General features: G+C 37.7%; 1 protein-coding gene across 6 annotated transcripts; it reads left to right on the top strand.

The window, feature by feature from the left end:
• Positions 1-1,062: 1,062 nt before the first annotated feature.
• On the top strand, positions 1,063-25,831 carry LOC148174004 (uncharacterized). Of its 6 annotated transcripts, none has more exons than XM_088036677.1 (7): positions 1,063-1,816; positions 22,995-23,157; positions 23,235-23,249; positions 23,384-23,514; positions 23,978-24,068; positions 24,419-24,478; positions 25,438-25,831. In XM_088036677.1, the coding sequence occupies exons 1-7, from the start codon at positions 1,171-1,173 to the stop codon at positions 25,517-25,519; spliced, it is 1,188 nt and encodes a 395-aa protein (XP_087892803.1). In that variant the 5' UTR covers positions 1,063-1,170; the 3' UTR covers positions 25,520-25,831. The 6 variants fall into 6 exon arrangements, with proteins under 6 accessions (XP_087892803.1, XP_087892801.1, XP_087892805.1 ...); XM_088036675.1 differs by having other exon boundaries at positions 1,066-1,816; positions 23,384-23,547; XM_088036679.1 differs by having other exon boundaries at positions 1,066-1,816; positions 23,384-23,547; positions 23,978-24,064; positions 24,419-24,474; positions 25,438-25,530.
• Positions 25,832-25,839: the final 8 nt, after the last annotated feature.

Here is a 25,839-nt window from a genome sequence, read left to right as displayed (position 1 = left end):
CTGACGACAAGTCGGGAAAGCGAAATTGTCAACTAAAATGAAAAAGTCAAAAACGGGTACAATCATGCAAATGAGTATAGAAAACTAAAATTATGATTGAAGAAATAAAGAATTATAAAATTCCAACGTTTAGTTGGGCACTAATAATAATCTTATCAAATAATTATTGCTACAATAATCTGTTCTATAATATTAAATTTTAAAGCTTCTTGAACTATGAGATACCTAGCAGAAGTTTCTAACAAACTCTTTCAAACGTTTTGTGTTTATTGTAGAATTCTCAAAATTTTTGAAAATTTGTTTGAAACAGTTAATTTGAACACTAAAGCAAAAAGTACGTAAATTTGTTACTGGCCATAGTTTTACTACAAAATAACCTTTTATCAATGAATAAAATATGATAACAGTTAACTGAGCTAGCCGTAAAAATTTACTTACTTAAAATAATTTGTTCATTTTTAATGTTATTAAATAGAATAAAAATAAATAAAACGATTTTATAAAAATACACAACTTTTAAAAACAAAAATCAACTATTGGAGAGTTCCTTCCATGAGATCAATATTTTTGTCAAAATTTCAAAGGAATAGAAATAAATTTTCATTGCAATAAATAATTGGAAAAATTAAAATAAATGTCCTTTGAAGTTTAGTGTTAAATTTTTGAAGTGAAATTTAAAAAAATGATGGAAAGAAGGAAAGCGTGGGTCCAATTGGGCGAGGTAGAGCGTCGCAAGTGGTGTCTCCGTCCCCTGCAAATCCCTCCTTATCCGCGATAATTATTTGTGTGTAATTGGGCGTAAAAAGCAGCGTCGATAAGGCTCGTCCTCCGATCGGAATGCGTGGTAGTCTATCGCCAGCTCGCGTCCTGTCCGCGTCGCCGTGTGCCGCAGCCGCAGCAGCCGAAGTAGCAGCAGCAGTAAAGTGCCGGAGTGTGTTCCGCCGACGACGACGTGCGTCCGAACGAGCTCAGTACGGCCTGGACTCGTCAGCGGTGAAGTGGTCCGCGCAATGTGGTCGTTGGTGCGGTGGTGAGCGTGTGCAGTAAGGGATGCCGAGCGGCGTCGTGGCGGCCGGCGGCCACAGGGACGATGAGGCGTCACCAAGTGGAAACCTCGCGTGGCCCGCGTGGGCCGTGAAATCGACTTGAGGCGGCCACACTCGCGCAGACATGTGTACAATATCGCACCAGAAATGTGTATGTTTCGTATTTCTAGTGGTCTTAGCAGTTCTGAGTTGTTCCGGTTTCCGGATGGATAACTTGGCCATGACGGACGTCAGTAAGAGGAACTCCGGCGCGCTGGAGCTCTTCGCCGGCGGCGCGCACCGGCTGCGCCACCGCCGCCAGATGCCGGCGACGGGGGCCCGCCGACGATTGCAGTGTCCTGAAGTGGACGCGTCGTGGAAAGCGTATAAGGCGGGCGCCGTCGCCGTCGCTACCGTCGAAAGTCAGACCTACAACTGTAAAAACAACTGTACCCTACAGTTCAGGATTCACGAATGGTTGAAAAACCCTGACGCGTACAAAGACAAACTGATCCGACTTAATTTTCGCAAAACCAGGCGCGGCGTCCGTTGCGAGAACGAGAACCCCGCCATCATCAACCCTTATTTCCTAGTCAAGAACAACAACAACAAGACCAAACACAAATTCAAGACCAAGATCAAACACGAGTCGAGGGCTAAACACGAGCCCAAGACTTATATCCTTTTCTTAAGGGCAGACGGCCCTCACAACTACAAGGCGGTCTATACGCCTGAAGTCAACGAAACCAGGACGTATAAGCCGGTCATGAAAGTCAGTCAACCCGATTTCAGTAAGTCCATACACTTTTTTCCATAAATCACCCAAATAATACTCTGGATTATCGCTAAAACGCCGCTGCTTCTGCTGCTGCACCGACTTATTTACATGCTCCAGCAGCTTGACAGTTTACGTGTTTACTTTGCCGGAACGCGCGCTACCGCCGAAATAGATTTTACACTTTCTCGAACCGCTGTTCCACACCAAAAGCCCTCCAATTGACACGAACACTAATGTTCGATTCACTAAAAGAATCATCATTTTTATAGTAAATTAAAACAAAGAAAATTGTTGTCACTGACATTGGTAAACAAAGATGCGAAATTATTCATCAACTAACGGATACTAAACGGTTATAAGCTCCAAAAACATAATCTAATAATAATAAAACAATCATAGCTGTCGCTATTATCCGTATGTGCATAAAAGCAATTAATTATTTATATTGCACCAGGATTATGTTGTAATGATTATGTTATTAAAAACGGAGGTAGGAACTAGTGTTTTATAGTTATTATAATAAACAACTGACAGAACAGATACATGATAATAATTCAAGTATAAAATTGCAGCAGACTTTATCCAAGTAAAATTTAGGGGCAAAAGAGGTTTTGTATCTACGAATAATGTACTCTTTTCGATTTGTTAAAGCATTTTGAAACATTAGAATTGATTGAATTTAGAACGAATGATGAAGAGTCGTATGCAGTTTTAGATTTCTCCTAATTTCTTTCGACTTTAACGGCATTTTTCTCACTATAATTCAGTCATGTCATCGCTTTACCAAAAGCCTAATTTTTTTGACGGTTTGTGTAGATTAAAATGGTAAATAAAAGTCATTCCAGTCGTTAACATAACATTTGCTCATCAAGTATCAAGAAGATTATAAACTTGTCCGGATATTCAATGGTATTTATCTTCCATTTGGAAAGTAGTTTTTAGGTATGAAGGGTTGGTTTTTACCCACTGTAAACGAAGAAAATGGGCTGGCTCTAACCACCTTCCATAGAAATCGAAAAATACGCAGCTGCTGTGTAAATAACTACTTCATTTTTAAGCATAATTAGAACATACGAAGTATCTTCAGATTTCCAATAACATCATTTAATTGTACCTTTACGGTTCCGGCCGGTGGTCGCAAAAATCGTCTTATGATCTACATAAATGCTTGAAATGCCAGAGCATTGTGTAGGTGTGTATGCAAACTATTAGAGTGACAATCGCCTGTCAAGCTCCGACCCATCATCCATGGAACTCATAGACCCAGGAGCGGCACTAGAAATTTCGCCGCCGATGCAACGAATTTCGAGAAAGTTTCAGAGCCCTTTTTTAATCAGAGTTGATAATAATTGTAGTTATTTGTGTTTTTAGTAATTTTTTTTCTGAGCGCGCTTACGAGGGTCTGTCTAGAAGTCTCAGCGCCCTTGAACCCCGCCCGCGAAAAACTTACCGGAGCGTGGAAACTTACCTCGAATTTCCGATTAAAACTTAGTCAGCACATTATTCAGCGCAAATTTCGAGTGTGGTAGACGTTTTCGAAATGTTTTTAAAGCGAGATATATTGCTGGCAGTTTTGGCAACCGATTTATTTGGCACATCATATCGGAGCTTATGCGAATATATTAGCAAAAATGAGCCGAGGTTGATGCACTTTTATATCATACAATCGCTATTTACGAGCTTATTTTTCTCAAAAGCGGAGATTTTCTTCAATGGCTGGCTCGGATAAAGTGCGTGTGGAAATGCTACAATGACACAGATTCCTGGACGACACACTTTTACACACGATTATCCGAAATAAGCGGATTAAGAAAACGTATTATGTGCAAATGGGACACCGATTCATTTCGAAATACGGAGAAAAGCACGTACGCCCGGATTATTCGGCTCCGGTGTTGACCATTTAAGGGGCTACGTCGAACGAAAGCTCAGACAGCGGCGCGACCCGAAACTGATTCATCGTACACGAACTTTCGAACAAAAGAAACTAGGACTACGGCACAAACGGTTTCTATTGGAAATGTCCGTTTTTAGTTCAAAGTAAAATATTTTGTGGGCGTTTAAAACAAAATTCTAGTTCTTCAAGACATTTCGTACCTTGTCAGCTAAATCAGTAATCATTGTAGTTGATATTTAGAAAAAACTTGAATTGTTTATGAAATTTGAATTGATCTGATGATATGCAGACCACTACAATATTACTTCTAGTTTTATTGCTTTGCAAAATTTGAATATTTAAATTGAAACATGAAAACTACTGCTTGATACAATCTAAAAAAATTATATTACTATTTTACTATTAATCAGATTATAACCTCTTGCTTGAGTGGTCAAATTAGCACCACCTACTTATTCACATTTTAATTTTTTTTAATTAATCAGACTTAGAATTTTTGCTGGAAGTTTTCATAAGATTAGGAAATCAACGATAATCTCACATTTCATTGAGCTCTTTCAAATTGCAAATCATCTTAACATATGTGACAGCAGAAGTATAAAAATTATGGTGCCACAAACGAGACTTTCTTTTCTGACTTAATGAATCAATCTTGGAAACATTGCTCTGGACCAATTGGAACAAACATGAGAAAACTGATTTTGGTCCATTCAAAGCACGTGAATGAAAATTCGGCATGACACCTTATAAACTTATCGTTATCAAGGTGGTCTACAAAATTGTTTTTTTATAAAGATAATTTTTAAAATCAAGATAAGAGATGCTGGTACTCGTATATTCATTAAATTTGTTCAAAACAAGTATATGAGCTTATTAATTTTAAAACATCCAAATCTGGAGGGTGCTAAAACTTTCGAAAACTGATTGTGCTTACGTCACATTCACGTAATTTCAACATTTCACCTTGACACTATCAATGACCCCACCAAAATCTATCTTTAGGTACGAGACGTCTTAGACGTCTACTTTTATTTAAAAATTTCTAATTTTAGAAAAGTGTAAACTGTGCATCGGTAAGATTAAATGAGTATTGAAAAATTGCCGAAGGTATGTAGCAAAACTCAATTTATGAATCTAAATTTAATAAAATTCCAAAGCTTTGAATTTATGGAATAAACACGTCCACGAAAAATCTAACGAATCCATTTAACACAATATTTTCGTCCCGTCTGTGACGTTCCACCGAGTTTTTTCCTTACATTTTTGACAATATCCGTTTATTTTGGTCCGGAAAACAGCCATCAATTTTTCATTATCTCCAGGATGTCGCGACGATTTGCAACTTATTTTCGGCCGCCGCCCCTCAATGCGGGGACATTTGATCCCACGTTTGCGTTTCAGATAGCGGCGGCGGCACCTTATAATCGGATCTCGTTGCCGCCGCCGCCCGCTTATCAAACTGATTGTAAAGACGTGAATGTTAAATTTTTACCAGGGACTTCGGAAAATTTCTTTAACTTGGGGAAAAATAAGATATGTGGTGAAGTGCCGGAGCAAAGGCACGCCACTGAGCATTTGGTGCGGCCTTGCGCCTAGCCTAGCCCAGCTGCCTGCCGAGAGCACCGATGTGTGTCCGCATTATGTGCAAATCCGATAATTGGGATCATCATCCTAGTTGGACAGCGCATATCACACGCGCGGCTTCTCTACAGGGCGAGGGCGAAAAACAATGACAATTTTGAGGACCTATGGTTTTTAATTCATCAAGCAATTTTGCTTTTAAGGAACAATCAACTGCAGTAATTACAAAAATTAGACAAGTGCGTCATCACTAAAAACTAAAATTCACTTTTATTTTATAGTGACAAGACAACACTATAAATTTTAATTTCACTAAATTATAGACCATCAAAATTTTAAAAGCATGAAGAAGTAGATTTTAAATAAAATTTTATCGTCAAACTACTATTATTTAAGCTTTCGAGTTTCATCTGGAAATCGGAGAGAAAACTGAAAATTTATATAGAGTAGGTAAATAATTACACAATTTTATAGCAAGGAAAGTAATAGTGTAGGTATGTATTTATAAAACAGAAAAATTCTGAGAATTTACCAGATATTTGTATAAAAAGCATTTTACGTCAGTGGGAATAGTTTGACAGACAAGTCTAATTCTCTGACTCATTTAGAAAGAAGCAAATGCTAATGACGACCTTAGGAAATTCCTTTTAGAAGTAAAAAAAATTTCATCTGCGACTTAAAAATAGCATACTTAACCCTCATTTCAAAGAAACGAAAACTTTCAACGTTAATGAGAGATTTATTTAAACTCAAAAATATTAAATTGGTGTAAACGACCTGAACTTTAGTGTAATAAAAATTTCGTTTGAACTTTAATTAGAATTGATCTGTATTTATTAAAATAAACATTTGAGGTGCTTATCAAAGAGGTTTGCTTATTTCAACAAGTACAGTGCATGGAAAATATCAAATAAATTCGTCATAGATTATTTCTTGTTGGATAGAAATCAAAAGCTGACATTGAACAAAATCTGATTTACGAAAACATGTCTGCAGTGTTGAAGTTTTGTGTATTACCTATTAACTGAAACCCAATATTGCCTATCATAATAATTTCATCAGGTTGTTAACACCCTGTTCACTTTCTTTCATAACAATATGATGATCGTATAATTAGAGTTATGTATCTACTGAGAAAACAAATCGTTGCATGATTTTTCGCTAATATAGATGTGTAGTAAGTAGGAATGTGTGACCACATAGTACGGTAAAGACAATTGCTTTTACTAGCGTCCTCGAGTAATCAAGATAAACATTTTGTGGTTTACCACAAAGCTGCGACACTATTCCTTCCTCCCACTTTCACACCTCAAATTATTATTTCTTGGCCATGAAGGACTTTCGTTAATATCTTAACTCGGATTGTCTCAAGTGTAGGAGTGATAATCATTTTTTTATTTTATTAAATAAAAACATGTGCAAATACCATGACAATCCAGCAACTCCAAAGATTTTAAAATTGTGTACGAATCAAAATCTTCAGAATAATAATTGCATAAGAAATTATTTTTGCGTTTTCTGGATTTATTTTGGCTCTTATTTTTACAAATTAATTGTTTTATACTTTTTTTTTATTCTTCTCATTTTTTAGATTTTCAGCTCATTGAATTTTAATAATTGTAGGATCCGGAGTGCTCAATTGTTTAGCGTCAAGTTACAAAATTTTCAAAGTTTTATAGACCCACAACAAGTACCTACTTTAGTTTTTAAAGTCTCATTTTTAAAGATTTTAGATTTTTAGGATTTAATTTTCAGCCTGGGAAAAATTTAAGCTCAAACACTAGGGCCGCCAGTTCCTCAAACTCTTAAAAATTGGAATATTTCCTCATGTTCTAGATTCTTAGATCCTATGAATTTTAGATTTTTAAATTTAATTGATTTTTAGATTCATATTTTAGTTCTACATTTACGTATGACAAACAACAAGATCAAATAACAGAAACTAACAATTTGGAACCTAAAAAACTGATCTAAAAGGTTTGGAATATGAAAAATCAGAAACCAAGAAATTTGGAAAGTATAAAAATCAAAATCTATGTAGATGCTTATTGATTTTTTCTTTGTCTGCAATCAATAATAATTTCATTTCTGAATTTTGCTATAAGGGGCTTCATCTTTTGTAAACTTTCTCTTTTCTGTCTACATGCTAAGCAACATGAATGGTCTATGTCTATAATAAAATCCAAATGACTTTAGGTTTAGGAGTAGATAAATTCTCGTCTGTACCAGAATCTCTCATTTTTACTTCCAAATCAAGACCTCTTGGAGTCTTCTAACTGAAGCCTGACAAACTTGATGAGAATTAGAAAAAAAGTTGTTTAGTAAAAACCTGTCGTTAACCTTTTGTTCTCATACTGTAAGGGTAAAAACTGAAACTTCAGCTGGGACAAGCACAAAAAGTGCCCCTTAGCTGATGGTACGTATGTTGGTCAAAAATTTTGAAATAAAGCGATATAGTTTGTGTTTTTTTGGTTTCCTTATGGGAAAATGTGCTTCAGACAAGTCTTCTTCGTTACGCAAGCCCCTTTCCGTCCGTTTTTCCAGCAGATCGCGTTATAAATACCCCGAAAGCGTGTTGTGTCCGTTCGTGGCCGCGGCGGCCAAACCCGAGCAGACTGTTTGGTATTGCGCCTGTATAATGTGTTGCTATTTCGGGTTGTCTGGTACTGCTGCCAACTCTCCTCTCCACTCCACTGCGAGTGACACACATCGTCACGGTGTCACTCCACCCCCCAAAAACCCCCCTCGTGGAAAAAAAATCGAAAATTCCTATTGTGTCGTGTCGACGTTCCATCGTCGTTTGTCCGCGAAGCCGGCCATGTCCACGACTTACCCGATTTTCCATTTACAGTGATTCTTCCCATATATGATATACTTGATCTTTATTCTTTTGTAGAACTTACGCCAAATGTGCATCGGAAAGTAGTTTCGATCCGAGGACCTTGTAAGGTCGCCTCTATATTTACTTCTGCGAGATCGAGCGCGATTATTGTTTGTGTCGTTACATCTACATGCGTGTTTTTCCCATATCCATCAAGTGGCATTGGACGGGAAAAAATACCCGCCAAGCTGTTTCGATAGGAGTCAACTCTGGACAGGGAGGCGTCATCACTATAGAAAAACTGCACAAGACTAATTGAGACAGTTGACTCGGTCGATCCACCTGTTTAAGCGTGTCGAGATGAGATCACCAAAAGTCACATTAATCCGATATTGTTAAATTATTAATAATAGCCGTGAAGACAAAGCCTACATTCAACAACAAATGATAGAATAAGTCATTCTGGTTTTTCTTTCAAGACCGCGCTGTATTTATAGAGGCTGGATTTTAAAACAAGCCAAGTAGCAACGTTACAACAAACTTAGTCATACAATTTAAATTAAAAAAAAAGAAAAACAAGAACGGGGTTATGTAAGACAGGCCGCTATTTAAAGCAAGCCTTCATTTTTCACCGACATTGTTGCAGTCATCGCCTAAAAGAGACAAAAACTGTGAGAATGCACCACTGTTATCGTAAATAATAATAATAAAGTGCACGTTTATTGACTTTCAACTGGCACTAATTGAAAGACTCGCCACTTAATTAATACTTATTACAATTTAATCGGACGTGGTAAAGTTTCCCACCTACTCTTATCCAGTCGAACAATAAAATCATTCATTGTGCATCTTCCAAGCGATAAATGCAGACATTTTGACGCAACAGAGATATCTTGTTGCAGAAACCATTTCGCTTTGCACGGGAAAAACAAAAACAACCTTTTTCAATTGATGAGTTTTGCTGCCGAAACTACAGAGAAAAACCACAGAGATCATTATAATGTCACTCATCGATCACATCAAAATTAAATGTCTGCTATATCCTTACTTATTTATCAATTTTCTTTGATCTTCAGAGTCTTATTGGTGATTTGATCATCAAAGTAGAGAGCGTTTAAAACAGATTAGATTCTGGCCAATTAAAATATACAAGTTTAGCTGCAAGGATAAACTTAGCGCCACCTTGCGATCCACACTGGCGAAATATGAGGTGCGATTGAAGACAGTTCTTTCTCCTGTCGCTGAAATTTATTTCAGGAGCGTCGCCGTTTTCCGCTTGTATATTTCACACAATGCCATCAATATAATCGAGAAGAGAAACATTGTAATCTTCTGTCACTTGAAATAATAAACACAAGGATTATCACAGCATCGTTCAACCATATGATATCCACTCTAATAACATGTGTGTTTGTTTGTCAATTAATAAGTTGTTTAAAATAAAACAAGCAAGAAAATCCACGTCATTCCCACAGATGACGCAAAACGCCCCTTTTTCAAAATTCGCGCCGCGCTCCCTTACGTAAAAACAGAGGAGAATGAAGTCAAAGCGCGCTAATAGTAAAGGTTAGTGTGATACAGTCACAAATCTATGTTTAGAGTGAGAAGTGAGTCAGAACGGATTGTTTTCGAGTCGACGAAATAGCAGCCAATTTTATAGAGTTAAGTAAGGAGTTGGAAGTGCAGTGATCGACGCCAAGGGGCTGTTTGCTAAGCAGAAAAGTCAAATGAATTGTTTATTTGTGTTTAAATAAAGGCGGCTTCACATGGAGAGGAGAAGATTGATACAGTGGGGCTTATTTCGGGAGAGGAGTCATCTGTGCTTGGAGGCTTTACAGAAATGTCAAGGTTACGACAATTGCAAGATGAAAAGATAATAGAAGATGAATAGCGGAGATCTGCGTTATTCCAATAATTTTATAAATATCTCTCAGATTGCAAAAGTTCGAGGTGTGCTTCCGCAGGAAAATGCTCTGCTTTTCGTCAAAAGTACCGAATAATAACGGATTTGCTAAGATTTATGCTAGCCGAGCCATGTTTATTATCCCAAGAGAAGATTTGTATAATTCAACAGTGTCCCGTATTCTAAATTTATGTATGTATAGGTATAACTAGGGGCAGTAGACTTGGATTTGGCGCCAAGACTTTCTTTGTTGGTTTAGAATATTTTTTTGCCCCCATGGAACTATAAAATTTTTATGACATCTTTTTAACCTACTTTTTATTTTTCTCGAAAAGTGTGATGACCACAACATAAATCGACTAATTTGAGCATAATTTTAAACGAGGTGACCGCACAGTGTGCATCTTTGGCTCGAAAGTCATGAACACAATTCTTTCTGGTTTTCTCATAGATTTGGAATCTCACCTCACAAAGCTTTTCCCATTTCAGTAGAAACCGCACAACACGTTGTTACAAACCGTTCAGTCACAAGTGTTATGTACTCATAAATTACAAAATTAGGTTAAATAGTAAATATTATGACTATAAAACGTAGTCATAATTACCTTTGAAGCAAAAAGTCACATCGACCATCAGCTAGGCTGAGTAAATAGATGCGTTTATTTTTATTCATCCTGAATCATATTTTTATGGAAGTCGACAAACTTTCTTGTTTTCTTCCTCGTTGTAGTTCTAGCCATGACTCAAATGTAATGCGATCGTTTGCTTTCATCCTTGTCCATTTTACAACTGTTCGAAGCATGTGGACTACAGGAGTCGGAGACCGCCATGCAGTCTGCCATATTAATATTTCAATAACCAATGCGTAACGCAATTAACGTTACATTTCTGCACTATAATTGATTTCAACGCTCCAAGGGTTTAGAAAAACACACACCGACATTGTATATTCTTTCAAAATGTTCCTTTTTTGCTCCTGAAGACCGCGTCAAACGTGCGGTAATTAATCAGACATAGAGCTTGGTGTTTTTGGATTTTTATTGGGCACTTACGGGGCTCGGAAAACGAGCGACTGTTCATGAAAAATCCCATATTTTTCCGATCTCGGAAGAATTTTAATTACTCTTTTGGCGGCAAATTCGAACGGCCCCGTCGCTGCTTTGCAACAACTAATTTGATTATCGGAGTTTTACAACCATGACGGTGCTCCTGTTTCGGTTTACATGGTGTAATGTAAACCGCAGCCGATCGGTAATAATCGGCGGAAGAGGTTCGTGTGTAAACCTCCGCGGTAGATCGAATTATGGTGGCAGCCGACACGGTTTCTGTGACGTCACGCACCATTGTGCCCATTAATTCGTCCAGGCGACGGTGGTAGCGCCATGGGAATTCTCAAAATTCCGCGAAAAACGGAATCTTCCTTCCGTCTATAAACGCGCGCTTTATTCTCGCGTAAAACGAGGACAACACACACCGAAAATAATTTAAAACATCGTTAAAACAAAGTGGGGCGAGGTGTCTCTAAAAAAAATAACGACTATGTGCGGCCGGCCCGAAACTGCCGAGTGCCAAATCCGGTCGATACGGTGGCCGGTAGTAGGATATTGACGCTTTCGATGTAAATCCTGACTTCATCACTTGAAGACATAAAATCAACATTTTGACGCGCTTTGCTCATCGGTTGGCAAATGAGGTAATAATCGGCTGCAATACGACCACATGCGACATGTGGGGTCCGAAATGTGGATAAACGTTTGGAAATGGTTTTAAGACAAATGTAAGTTTCTTCTTACTCCAGTTTCTTGTAAAAACAAATGATCCAAGTGCTGCATGCACATCCGCTATTTTAAGTGTTTTCAAAATATGTGCACTGAGATACCAGAGTTTGACAGGACAACCCAATTTCCCCATTTTTTTCTCAACAGGCTGAAATAAAATGAAACCGAAGTGCACCATTTCTCGATTTTACCAATTTAACCGGCAACGCACATCTGGTGAAACATTTAGCATCTAATTGATTAATGTCTATAGACGATAAATATTTTTTAATAGCGTAAACTATTAGGTATAAGCATGTGCTGCTCTCTAAAAATACCTTCATTCCTAATTCAAAGGTCATTTTTATATGGTATCGTCGATTTAAAGGTAATTTTAATATTATTAACCAATGAAAACGTTCAAATTTATTGTCAATAAAACAATCGCAGTGGTTTGATGGCACAATTTGTTAAATCAATGTCAAAATGGTTAAAATACCATGCGCTGTTTCTTCACAAAATTCAATTTGATTTTAGCATTTCTGGTTGAAAATGAAGCCAAGTACTTGTTGGATTATCTGTCCGAACACAACACGTCGTTAGATTCTATTTGCAACTACGAATACTTGTGTGATATGCACCGCAGCTGCAACTTGTTGCTATGATTTGTATGGTCTAAATGAATCTGACCACTTTAATATGTAGGAAAATTTTACTGCATGGTACTGAGAAAAGTTTAAGTTGTATCTATTAAAAATGTTGTCATTCAAAACGAAGCAAATTACTCTCTTATTCCTCAGCTCATCAAGAAATCTTTCAACTTTACTCACCATTTCTTCAGTTTCTATTGAAAACTTGCAAAATTTTGAATTTTCTCGACAGTGTTTTGGAAAGCCAATTTAATAAGCTTTCCAACGACATATTAAACTCATTGCTAGGGTTAGTCCTTATTAAGATATTTTTGAAAAACTCACGTCTCAAAAGAAAACTTAGTATTTGATGATTTTCATATGCAATTTTCCGTATAACTCAAGAATTATTATATCGATTTTTCACTGTAATGGATTGTTGAAAATACTGACATCTTGCCGTTTTGGCGCGTTGACAAATGCATTCCATCTCTTATCGCTTAAAAGTTACAGAACAAATAACATTGAGAGATTTTTCAAAAAATTAATGTTTTTTGTTCATTTTTGGGCGATTTTATTAAAAAATTAATGCCATTGCTCAAAAATCGTAATTTCTAAGCATATGTTTAGTTTTAAGATGACTTTAATGCTAACGTAGCTCACAATAATAAATTTTATAAAACTTCTTGACGATAAAGAGTTCTTAGTTTGCTTACTGCCCAAAAAAATTAGAGGGTGGAAATCTTTGAAAGGACGACTTTTACCTGTAGTTCGTTGGAAAACTCATTTAACTACCTCAATGATGTATTTATGAATTTTCATAATTTTGTAAATTGTTAAGCAAAACCGAAAAAACAAATGTGAAGGCAATGTCTTAAAAAAAACTATCTGGGCCTTGACCGCACTTTGGATTTAGAATTTATTAATATACAGAGGGGGCTTAATAAAAAATGCTTTTCCATGGCAGGAATTTTCTCATGCAAACTGCGATTTCGAGAGCTTTTAAATTGGTAAGTCGTTTCTATTTTAACGATTTTTTTACAATCACTAAAGAATATCAACAGACGATAAAAGCTTCGATAAGGTTTTCCTAATCCCAGGTCTGATTGGAATTGTTCCGAAAGCAACAAATGTTAATTGTGTTAAACAGTTGTGGTTAGTGCAGGTTAACATTCAGGCGTCAGTCATCTCTTCGCTTCGCAGGGTTACAGTCCAACCGCTCGTTGAAAGCTTTGAAAATCGCTCGCTTTTTAGTATTCTTCGTTTATACACGTTGTTGTTTTAACAGTTTTTCCTGTTTTTGGGCTGTTTGGATCACTCGGAAGTTTTGTATAATGCGTCAACTTCCGCGGGCTTTTACGGGCGTTCGCTGTTAAGTGGTTCTTCCACAGTGAGCGCTTGTTGAATTTCGAGTGACGACGGGCAATTATCGCTTGTATAAAACCATCATCCGCTTTATTTCGGTCGTTGTTTACGTCTGTCTTATAGTAGTAAAACCGCTGAAAATTTTGTACGGGACTTTGTGTGCTAGGAAATCGTTCTAATCGCAATAAATCGACATGAGAGTCTCGATATTTTCTAATTTCGTAATTGGATCGATGCGTGCTTTCTCGCAGTGCCATACACAGCGCGATCTCTTTATTTGGACAATTCGCTGTTTTCAATGGGAATGCGGTGATAAGGACTCGGACGTTTCGCATTGAACTCTATAAAGTATTGTCGGGAATATGCGTACATGTGCACTTTGTTTGCGAGTTATTTATTGCCTCTCTTTTATCTGCAGGTTTCAAAGAGAAAAGCGCCAAAGTAATAAATGTATCTTTACATGTTTATTTAATTTATCGTCGTGTGGAAGCGCCATACATCACAATCCGCCGAAATCATCCGCTCAGGTTCACTCCGGTGCAAAAAGTGCCTGATTTACGACCACTGAACTTAGCACCGTGACCGATATCAAGTACCCAAGACGTGGGGCTGGAATTAAATCGTTACATAAATTGTTAAAAGGAAAAACAAACCCAAATCTTACAAGCGGATTTAGCCCTCTGCTGCCAACAAGAGGAGGGAGCTCAACAAACGTCCAGTCTCAAAACATGGATTTCCAAAATTTGTTCATTTTATTTAGTTTTTAGATAAACACGATCCCATTTTGAGCAATGCTGTCCCATTTTTCATTGTTTACTAATCAGTTTCGTTCGCGCCAAAAATTAGCGTTTTCAGCATCCCAACACTTCGCAGGTCATTTTTCACAAGCCTAGCTTACGATAAAGCAATAAAACTTTCGCGTTTAAAATTAAAATTGTCGAAAAGTCATTGCTCCGAGCTGCCAAGTAAAATTGCGAAAAAAAATCAAATTATGATCTCGTTATTAACGATAGAGATGAGTCACAAACGCGGATGTCAACTAAAAAAACATTTTGGATCGAAAACCAAAAATTCTCGGTCATTTATCAAAAAGTTTTATCCATTATATAATAGCTGGCCCAAGTTTTGGCGGTATAAGTTAAAAACACTGACTCACGCCGAGTGTCACTCCTCATCAATTTTGTGTAACGATTTATAAAAAAAATCGCTAATTTATCTCCACCGCACCTGGTGTACTGAACTTTCGCCTACGTATTGCTTTTAAAAAATTGGAAACGAGTCTAAATCGAGAATTCGGGCCGAAAACGTCTCGTCATTCATTCAGAAGTGGAAAATGAGATAAGTCATTTGTTGGCTGTGTACGAGCAGTTTTGGGAACGACACTTTGCCGTCGTTTATTTTCCTGCAATTCGTATTTATTTTTATTTGGCTTGGTCCTTCGGTTGCGGTTTTCGTAACGAAAAATCTACACAAATCATTGCTTCATCGTTTTTATTGTCGTTTCGGTCCTGTTTGAAATTTGATAAACAACGAACACTAAATAAATAAATAAATTAATACAAGCGGGCGCGACTTGCGTAAGGACAAACAGCGGCGCCAAAGCAAGGCCCGGAAACCCGGAAATTTCAAAATTCTTATCAACAGGTGTAATTAAACGCGGTTTTATTTACTTTCTATTACTCCGGCGCGTTCCGCCATTTTTACTGAAACGCGATAAATTTTCGAGTTATTCTCCGGCAACATAAAACCCGTTATATTTTACTTTCAAAGTTTCAACAAACAACTTAGTGGTTTGTTTATTTGATAAAAATAAACTCGATGACTTTTGTAAAATATGAAACCGAAAAACTTTCTTCGTGCTTGGACCTTCTTGCGCCGCAGACGTAAATATTTAATTTAAATGAAGTGAATGCGTTTTATGATCATAAACAATAAAACAAAAATAAATAATCGCAGTAATCGCATAAGTCTACTTAAGATCATGTTGATTAAAATGCACGTTTCTTTACTAAAGCTCGCAGTTTTCAGAGAACCACTGAAAACTCAAGTTATTTAAACTGAATGAACTCATAGATTTTCCGGAGAAGTAATAACTAACAAACTCCACTTTGCTTAGTATAAATTTGTTTTCCTGACTTTTTCTCGCGAATCGCAGATTGAATTTCGCTGAAAATTGGCACTTTGCGGGAAAATCATAAAAGCTCTTTCCCCAATTTATGCTCTACAAATGTGTGCGTATATTTTTATCATCTTCCAAACAAATCATCGTTCGCCAGAATGTTGTGACAGTCCTTTTGATTCTAAAGTGTTTTTGTGCCACAACTAAATGTGTTAAAAACTTTCCACTAGAACTTATGAAACCGTTGTTTATCGGAAATCTGAACAATATTTGAACTTTTTTCAGCTTCAGACCTACTTAGGTGTCGACAAATATTTTCCTATAGCAATATATTGCAGACTTTTGGAGCGCCGCTGTCCCAGAAAAAAGTAATTAACAATAAGAATAAATTGTTTGATTTGGAATATTGCTGCAAGGTGTTGGAATTACCAAAGGAAGTTATAATTTCCAAACTAACTACAAGCAAGGAAATAAATCTATGGCAAACTCAGATCCGGTGAATATGGAGGCCAAAACTTTAGCTTCGCAGTTGCTGTGACGCAAGTTTAATTTGCACATTTGTCCGTTTCTATTCTTCGGATTTTCCGAGAAAAAGACTGTGCCGTCTACAATCGTATCTTATCTTATCTTACTGATATATCGACGAATAGAAACTCGCCTATTTTGAACCACAAATATAAAGATACTATAGTGTACGGATCATTAAGTTGTTTTTGAACATCAAATTTTCTCTTTTTCGCGATAACGCCTTCAAGTACCGCAACGAAGAAAATCCGGAGTGCTTCCATCTGTGGAGAAGAGTGCCTTCTTCGCTTTCTTCGTTTAATTTCACCTTTTCGTGATTGTGAAATCCGCTTTTCCCGCTTCGGTCGAGGGCCGGCTGCAGCGACTGTCTTTATTTTTAGATCTCTGGAAATATCACAAGATAGCGTGTGCCAGCCTCTCGGTGTTAGATCCGTCTTACCTCCACAATCGAGCTGCTAATCTCCCTATTAGGGGTTGTCGGGGCAAAAACCCGTCGTTAAGACCAATTAACGATCGTTTCCTCTTTCGAGACGCCATAAAAAGCTCGACTTGTTGAGTGCTTCCAGATGCTGTGCAGCGCGATTGTGCTTTTTCGGCGCCAGGTAGAACTGTGTCACTTTTCTTTGATCGCGCCATCGTGACATCACCGATTTAAATACCTAAATTATTGCATCTGCATTCTGCCAGATATTTAATTATTTCATTTCGCGTTGCGCTATTAAAACATGTGTTTCGAAGGTTGAAACAGTACATTAAACTCGGGTCTTCTACACTATTCTAGCGGGGGAGGAGGGAAATTGCGCAAATGGGGGCGCTTAATGAATCGCGAAATTTTCATTGGCCCGCGGGAAAACAATCGGGGTTTTATTCTTTAACCGCACCACCCCAATACCAGAGTCCGGGAAGTGGTTACAATTTTTGGATTTTTTCCACTTTGCAATCACAGGAATTACGATCAATTCTAACGTTTAAATTTCTCTGAAAATCGAAAAAAGCGCTCGCGCAGACCGGCGAGCACGAAAAGTAGGTGAAAAAATGCTGCTGAATGAAATGGGTTGGGCGATTCTACTGCAATTTTTCCGTGCGCACATGTGTTTGTAGTAATGGTGACGCTTTTATGAGGTCGCTACCAACAACGCTTTTCCGCATTCAGAGATGTTTACTAGGCGGATGGTTTTCCGCTTCTCGTATTTTCAAAAATTCGCCAAGATTTTCCACAGAGAGCACCTAATCTAAAAGAATGCCAAGTCTCTTGGTACTGGTGACTTTGTTGAGTTTTTGAAAAGAAAATGTCAAAATTCTGAAGAAAATTTGTTCGTTATATTTTTTCCATCGCGTCATGCTTTAAATACGGAATGGGTGCAGCAATTTTTATACCATTCTCACGTCATAAACCAGATATTTATGACTATTAATTTTTTAATGGACGGCTATACCTGCATGACATTACCTAGGAACTTATAGATTTCATTATCGATTCATTGAATGATCTCAATTTCACTAAAAACTAATAAATCAGTTTTGTTTTCTATCTTTATGTAATACAAGCAATCTAACGTGTTTTGAGCAAACAAAACTCTTCTCTTCTGTTGAGATGCTGATTTAGTCTTTAAAGTGGAGCGAAACACCAAAAGCTTCCTCTGCAAGTCTCCTTGCACTTGACCGATCCATTTAAACTGATGGGAACTGCTAGCAGAAGCTGTGAGAAGATTGATTTAAAAAAAATTGGCGACAGTTAAGATAAATGACAGAAAAGTTGTTTATTAGTTTACAAAACCGTTAAGATTGAAAAATATGTAGCGACTTATTGAAAACAGTTTTCCGCATTCAGAAATATTACAAGATTTTGGCTTTTCTCCGGTCGTATTTTGCAAAATTTATAAACAGAGAAGTATTTACCCGGTGGCTGTTGACAGGTTGTGGAAGCATCCCAATATTTAATTTTGAATGTCTTTATCTGTCGGTAAGTAGTGGATCCGTGCCGTATAAGGTAAAATGGGTAATGGCGATCAGACGGGTCATTCTTCCTTTTTTCCCACTAGTGACCCTGCGACTTTTGATCTTCAATAACCCAGACCCAGAAGACTCATTATCGCCTTCTTCTTTGAATATTTCTGCGAAAATCCTGCTGTCAATGGATGTTTTGGAACGGTAGATGTAAACAGAAAATGGTACGTCCCACCAAAATTGTCTCAAACATCTGGAGAGAGGCTCGCAGCCAACGTTATTTAGTCTGAGCTATAAATACAACTATCAATTAATTTAATGATGTTCAAAAGTCACCGAAACTTTTAAAAATGAGGTTATTTCACCAGAACGTTCAATTTATTTCGGCTCATTCTCAAAGGTGACTAAGCGGCAGAAGAGTCTTTTTGCGGACTAAATTTAAAGCCTCCAGAGTTCGCCTCTGATCCGCGATGGTCTGTTTCGGTGGTGCGGCCGTCGCCGTCTCCACTTAAGGCATCAAGTCTTTGCGGCAGAATTCGCATCGTCAAAGCCACCGGTTCACCTGCCAAGAAACGGTTGGTCGCAGCCATCAGCATATTTTTATAGCTGCCGCTGATTGACCTTTATATATAAGATGAAAACAATAATAAAGCGCGTGTTTAATTCAGATCACGGAGAATCCGTAACCATATTAAAAGTCGCAATGGAATGTTACAGTGAGTTGAAGAGACTCTGGTACCGTTCGCTGAAGAAGGACGGCGACAACGGCGGCCTTTGCACATGCACCAGGACCAGATAAGTCTCATGCGAATTCGTATCTGGATTGCGCGTACGTACTTGTGCCAGTTTTTGCACTGTATTACCTAAAACTGACAACTGGCGGTGCGAGAGCGAGCTAAATCTATCAAACGCGACCTCGATACCAGACATCGAGGGATTCAGACGCGCACGACGCCTTCAAGAGGAAAAGCGCAAAACTGAAAGCTGCTTTTCCACGTTACACAACCATTTAGAACCATTTTAACACATTCCTTTGCAAGGAAATCTAACAGCGCGAATTCTGACCATTTTAGGAGTAACCATACTCAAAAACTTCACTTGTTTCAAAGAAAAATTATCAAGTTTTCTTCTTTGAAAGCTAATTCTGCTCAATATTTTTAAGCTGCGTGTGGTCCGTCATACCTTTTTGACCATGAGATATTTTCAGCAGGTAACTTGCAAACTTGGTTAAATAAAAATAGAAGAATTTCATTTATCAATACGCTGAAAATGTCAGTTATTAAGCTTGACATTTGCACATGCAACTTTAGCACTGGATAGGTCACCTCTGATTGATGGTCATTATTCTGTTAAATATAGAGCAAACTTTATGAAATATCACCGATTTCAAATTAAAATGACGTCAAATTTGACTAAACTCTGCCGTACCGAAAGCTCTTCAATCATCTTAAAATACCTCTTCGCCAGCAACGCTGTCACTATCAGAAGTGCAAAATCTTCACCTAGACTTTCAGATTCTCATAAATTAGTCAGCGCCGTGTTTTCCAACAGAAAAAGCCTCCTAAAAAATGACTCGTCTGTCCCCACACCTCACCTTGAATTAAGAAATTAACTACCGCATGAAAAAACAAACAAACACCTAAAAAAACCCGCAACCTAATTTTTCTCCTGTTCCAATGATAATAATAGTCGTCCAAACGGGCCAACACCTGTTTACGAAATCATTAAAAGTCGCCTGTTGGCCAGGTAACTCCAAGTGGAGCGTATCCGGCTCAAATGGTTCATAGATTTTGTAAAGAATCAGTATTTCTATCGAAAATCTACGTTAACGAGCGTAAAGACTGAGCCTTGGGTAGAGTCCAGGTGCGCGAAGTCGGGAGAAGAAGTTGGCAAGACGCCTGACGTCGCGACGATGTGATTCATTTGGCTCGCGGCCACCGGGACCAGACACCGCCACCGCTCTGTCCTTTATGAGACACTCCCTCTGATAGTTCACTTTCGGGTTTAATTTATTTCAGTGAGTGGAAATAAACAGGAAGGAGGATAGAGACGTGGAAACAAGAGTGCATGTGAACGGAGCTTTAAGCGGCGGAGAGCCCAATTTTTACCAAAGTAGAGTTTAATCAGTTATGAGATGAGTTTTCCATAGTCTAGAGACTGTTTAGTGCTGTCTGCGGAATTCCATAAGAACTACAAAATGCTGGATAGGAGATACTTAGACAAGTAGTCTAAAAATACGCTTTAATGTCCCAAGCCCATAAAGTTCTTTCAAATCTCTATAATTCTAAAATTACCTGTTTCCAGATCTTCATGTTCCAAAAGGGAGATAAATATGTCGCAGTGTGTTAAAGCCACGTACAAAACAACGAGAACAGGCGTTAAAAACGAAACGCGTAGACATACTTTTGGTCAGATCTGACTCCCATTGAATCTGTTTGGTCTAAAGTTTCTTCTCCTCGAACCCTTTGGGTTTTTCGAGCAAATCCGCCCAAATTGTGTGCACCAGGTTAGTATTTCGGTCATGGACGTGCATATGCCATCCCCGAAAATACTTCTTTTCTCCGGTGCCAAATCCCCCGACACAATGCCAAAACGCACACCTCAAAAACAACTGTTGCTATTATTCATTCAGGCGTTGAAATTCCGTCTTCGGGTAAGTTTGCATCCGTAGCGGAAAGAGCACATGTTCTTTTTTTTTAAGTGTTTAGATACGAAAAACTAACACCTGATACACGATATCAGACACTTGAAGTTGAAGATGTTAAATTCAGTCAAACACTTGCTTAAAAGCCATCTGGAAATCCATCGGCACTGATGAATCGTCGACGCTGCGTAAAAATAGATTCATTAACGCCGTTTATACGGCGAGCTGTTTCGTATCGCTCTCAATTAATTAATTTCGTTGCTAAATAACTTTTATGTTTCTGAAATTGTATTTAATTGACAAATCTCAATGGACGCCGCTGCGCATCAGCAGACCATTAACCGGAAAATGAGAAAAAACTTGCAAGGCTGATTAAAAGTAAAACGTCTACGCTTGTCATCTACGGTCGAATCAAACATGATTGTCAATCGGATCGAGAAATACAATTGTTGTGATGGAATGACAGTGATTTACACTTCCCATATAAAGCTGAAGCGGGGAAATTGACAGCCGGATTATTTTTGTTTTAGTTTGTTGATTAAAAGAAGGAAATCTCGGTTCAATATATTTGAAACCTGTCGGTTTCATTGAAATAAATTTCGACCAACTTACAACTTTCTTTGTACTTGGAGCTGATGACGGTTTATTTGTATAAACTTTAGCCACGTCTGCACAATAAATTTTTTGAAAAAAGCACCATCAGTTATTCAGTTTTCGTTTGGCAATTTTAGAGCAAATTTAATTCCAGTTAAAATATGAAGGAAACCTGAGAATGTTTTAGTCCCTTTTGTGTATAATTTTGTCCCATTTTGTGTCGAGCTGCTTGCACAATGACAAAGGAATAAATTATGACACCAGTGATTTCAAAATTGCTGTAAAAGTCGCCGGCTTATCGTATTATGTAATCTCAAATATCTAAATAGTAAGATATTGTATTTCATTTCTATGCTTGTCATGTTATTGAAGAAGTTATAATGAGCAAAAATTTTTTAAGTGCTTTAAAATCTATCCAACTTCACGTCACGTACGTGGATTAAGAAATCAACCAGATGGTGGCATTTTAAAAGATAAAATTTTAAACAGTGCGTATCGTATCTTATTGAATTTAGTAAACATCATAAGATTTTTTGAAAGCTCTCAGTCGATAGAGGTAACGAAAATAACGATTTTGGATCCTTCTGGAAAAATCCTTGGACGGCTCTATTTATACAAGTCCTTACTCTATTTCTCGCGGCATCGCCTGCATTTACCTGTGCTTCCGAAAATACCTCGTTGCTGATCTCGCCGCTCGACAATAAAATCTGTAAATCCATCGGCGAACCGTGTCTATTTCTGCGGTTATGAAATCCGAAAAAAAATTCCACCTCATGTCTCCCGCGCGATTTATACGGTGCAGATTTTCTAATCGCTTTGTTTGCGCGCCTTTTGACCCATGCAAATGACAGAATTTTCCAAATTCTTCCCATCTAACTGTAAATCGTCTGGCCTTGCGTCTACTGGGCGAATTGGAACGTGATCATCATAAATAAACCGTAACAATAAAGAAGAGGAATATTCTTCATAAAAAAACCTCCAAACGCGCACATTTATTACACCCGGACGAAATTAAAATACAATCCGGTGGCCGCCGCTCCGGGGACGCATTTTTCGCCGCAACTATTAGCGAATTCCACGGCATTGTTTTGAAGTTGATATTCAGCACGCGTTCGGTGCACATTCCAAGGACCAAAGCGAATTCCCGGCTTTGGAACCGACGCATTTTTGGAAAAGGACACATAAATCTGGGGATGACCCCAGGTGGACAGCAGGTATCGATAGTAGAGAATGTTAACTAGCGCCAGACATGGGTAAACAGCAAGGGAAAGAATAGGCGCCTAAGAAAAAAAATAAAGGCGGCAAAAAACAAAAGGACTTTATGTAGACACCGCCGCCGAACGGGTCAAACTGACCAAATTTAAATTTGCAATTCTTATCCAGATACTTACCGAGTTGATTTTTTTCAGGGCCTAAGCCTATACGGGTGGATAAAATCTTAGAGCGGTTCCGAAATCGAACATCACTGAAGCTGAGGTGTAAAGTTGTAGGATTTCCCATTCCCGTGATCACTTGGAAAGTGAACAATACCACAATTCGAACGAACAACCACAGATGGATCACACAGAAAAAGTAGGTAAAGTTACCAACCCCTGTCACAACCATAAACGATCAAATTCTAATTGGCATTTTTTTTTATTGACGCTCAGTGACGGAAAAGACAGGTGAGTAAAGCGCTCACGCGAGAAAACACAAATTGAGTCAAGTGACGACGAAATTTTTGTAAATTAGTGCTTTAGGAGCGTAAAAACGAGCTTTGCCTTGCATTCGTTTCTAATTGGTGGCTCTTTGGTTTTAGGAAAAGGAGTACGTTGACGATCCATGCCGTGACGCCCGCGGACTGGGGCCAGTATGAATGTGTAGCTAAGAGTGTGGATGGAAACATTTCGAATGCAGTCTATACCCTGACGGGGCAACGAGAAAGACCTGGTACCAATTCAACTGTTTCAGATAGTGACGATAGTGAGTCAAGTAGACTTAAGGGCGATGAGACCTTCGATTGGGTCGGTAAAATGCAGGAACATTTTGATGAAAAATTGTGTGGAAAGTGTCCCTGCATCAACGCCCTACATCGAATTGGCTGGGTCAAATTAGCCCTCTAAGACCCACGCGCTCGTGTGAATCGCCCTTTATCAGTGCCAACGACCAAAATTGCAAATGCGCTATGATGAAATATTTGGAAATATTGACCGAGGCAAGCGCCACTATCATTACACAATACTATTGGCACTTTGACAGCACGTATACACACAAACATAATCGGGCATCCTTTCTTGACCCATGCCAAAATCATTATTTCCTAACATTAGGTCACATAATATCGTCTTTACGTAATCGCAAAATTTATACATCCGGTGTTCCAACAATGTTCTACAGTTCTTTCTCGTTTCAGGGAAGCCCTGCGACAAACGGTTTAAGACGGATTATTGTTTAAATGGAGGAAGTTGTTATTATATGGAGGTTTTTGCCGAATATTGGTGTGAGTAAGTATCTTTAATATCTTTATTTTTATATTCGACGCTCCTAGTATTAATTAAGATGTTTTTCGAACAGTTTTCGTAGGGTGTTGCTATTTTAAATGTTGCAGTCGACTCGAATTACCGTGCCCTCAAAAGTGAAAATGAGATATTTCCGGCTTACAACGAAAACGGTTCGGAAATAGACACAAATTGTAGAAATTGTTGACATTTTCACCTCGCACATAAATGGATCTCTTACAGTTTCGCGACACTACTTCTGCAAAGTTTCATCTTTTTCATTTTTGTCTCGCTGATACCACTTTAATTTGCCATGAAAAAGGAATGGAAAAGAGACTAAATATTTTTTCTTACAGGTGCGCGGATGGCTACACAGGAACCAAATGTGAAATAAAAACGTTCCCGGAAGTCCGTAGGTATCCTCAACCTTCAATTTCTACTTGTTCAGTAGGCCTCTATACGAAATACAATAAATGTTAGAGAACTATTCCTTTTTTACTCAATTCAAGTTCTGTGGTGGACTTTGCACGCACATGAATACGAAAAAATGAGTGTATTTAATAACATCGACACTGTATATTAACTGTTACCGTTGTACATACAAACATTTTTTAAATAAATATGAGCTGTATATTTGTAAACTATCCTACTGTATAAGACTGTTAAAAATCGTACGTTTTGTGTTTCACTCGACAGTCAGCTAATGAACTTTATACCTGACGTCAAAGTCATTTTGCGCTTTTATAAAAAATCGATTTGGATTTCAGGTAGAAAGCCATGTAGTACCTATAAAAATCAGGGACCGACATTTTACTTAATTTTTGTATAAAGTCATGTAGATATATTTATTTATTACATCTATACTCACAACAAAATCTTAAAATCTTTATTACAAACTCTAAAAAATAAAAAAATAGTTGTAAAACTTATTAATAAACAATAAAAAAAATCCCGTTTTTTATTGCGCTTGGTACCCTGGAAAGGACGCTCCCGTGAAGTTTAAAATTGTATTTTATAGGTACGTAAAAAGTTTGCCTGCTCTATCACTGTTACTATATATTTGTTATTAACCAATTCTTTAATAACTATTACTAATAACACTCGAAATTCGACTCTCTAGATTTGTTGTGAGTTTCAGATGTTTCTAACTGTTGCATGTCCCTTTTAGAATAGTTAACTTCGGGTGAGGCTGTAAAACTTTCTACGGCTGAAGCCGCCAAATATTCTTAACACTATCTCTCAACTACTGTTTGTGTTTTAGGCGAACGAGTATATCTTGAATCTTTAATTTCGGTAAGACCGCCAGCATAGTACTAACACAAATGTAGTTCGGAGGTATAAAATTACAACTGGTGTAAAAATATTTTTGTTTCAGCACAATGAAGAAAAGTTTTCAAGTGGAGTCAGAAGGTTTGAAGAAAGAGGAGAGTACCCCATACCAAAGAACTTTGCATTAGCGAAATGATATTCAGTTTATTTATTTGATTGGAGAGGAAACGCACAATAACTGGTAGTAATCAATGTATAACTATTTTGTTATTTTAGCAACAAATTGTAGTGTTATGTAAATCTCAATGTTGTTAAAGATACTCGCATATTGTGATAACGATAAATGGCGCTACTAGTTATTGACTTTTATTAAGAGTTCAAAAGTATATAAATTAGTTAGCAGCGAATCTCGAACCATTTGTCGTGACAGTAGTTAAGTTTTACATGCTTGAGAAGAAATGTTATTTCTTTTATAAACTTTATTATGTATAAATATTTATAAATGGAA

The sequence above is a fragment of the Gnatocerus cornutus genome, chromosome 5 (genome assembly GCF_029298725.1).
Source record: "Gnatocerus cornutus isolate USDA-ARS CGAHR chromosome 5, icGnaCorn1.1, whole genome shotgun sequence".
Lineage (NCBI taxonomy): Eukaryota > Metazoa > Arthropoda > Insecta > Coleoptera > Tenebrionidae > Gnatocerus > Gnatocerus cornutus.
The sequence above is the reverse complement of the archived record's forward strand: the minus strand, read 5'-3'. Positions and strand labels throughout refer to the sequence as shown.

What these genes read in the sequence shown, in the direction of transcription:
- LOC148174004 (XM_088036675.1), top strand. Translation starts at nt 1,171, where the DNA reads ATGTGTACAATATCGCACCAGAAATGTGTATGTTTCGTATTTCTAGTG. An exon ending in TTTGCCGAATATTGGTGTGA is followed by an intron (nt 24,069 to 24,418) that starts GTAAGTATCTTT and finishes TTTTTCTTACAG; the next exon opens with GTGCGCGGATGGCTACACAG. An exon ending in ACGTTCCCGGAAGTCCGTAG is followed by an intron (nt 24,479 to 25,437) that starts GTATCCTCAACC and finishes TTTTTGTTTCAG; the next exon opens with CACAATGAAGAAAAGTTTTC.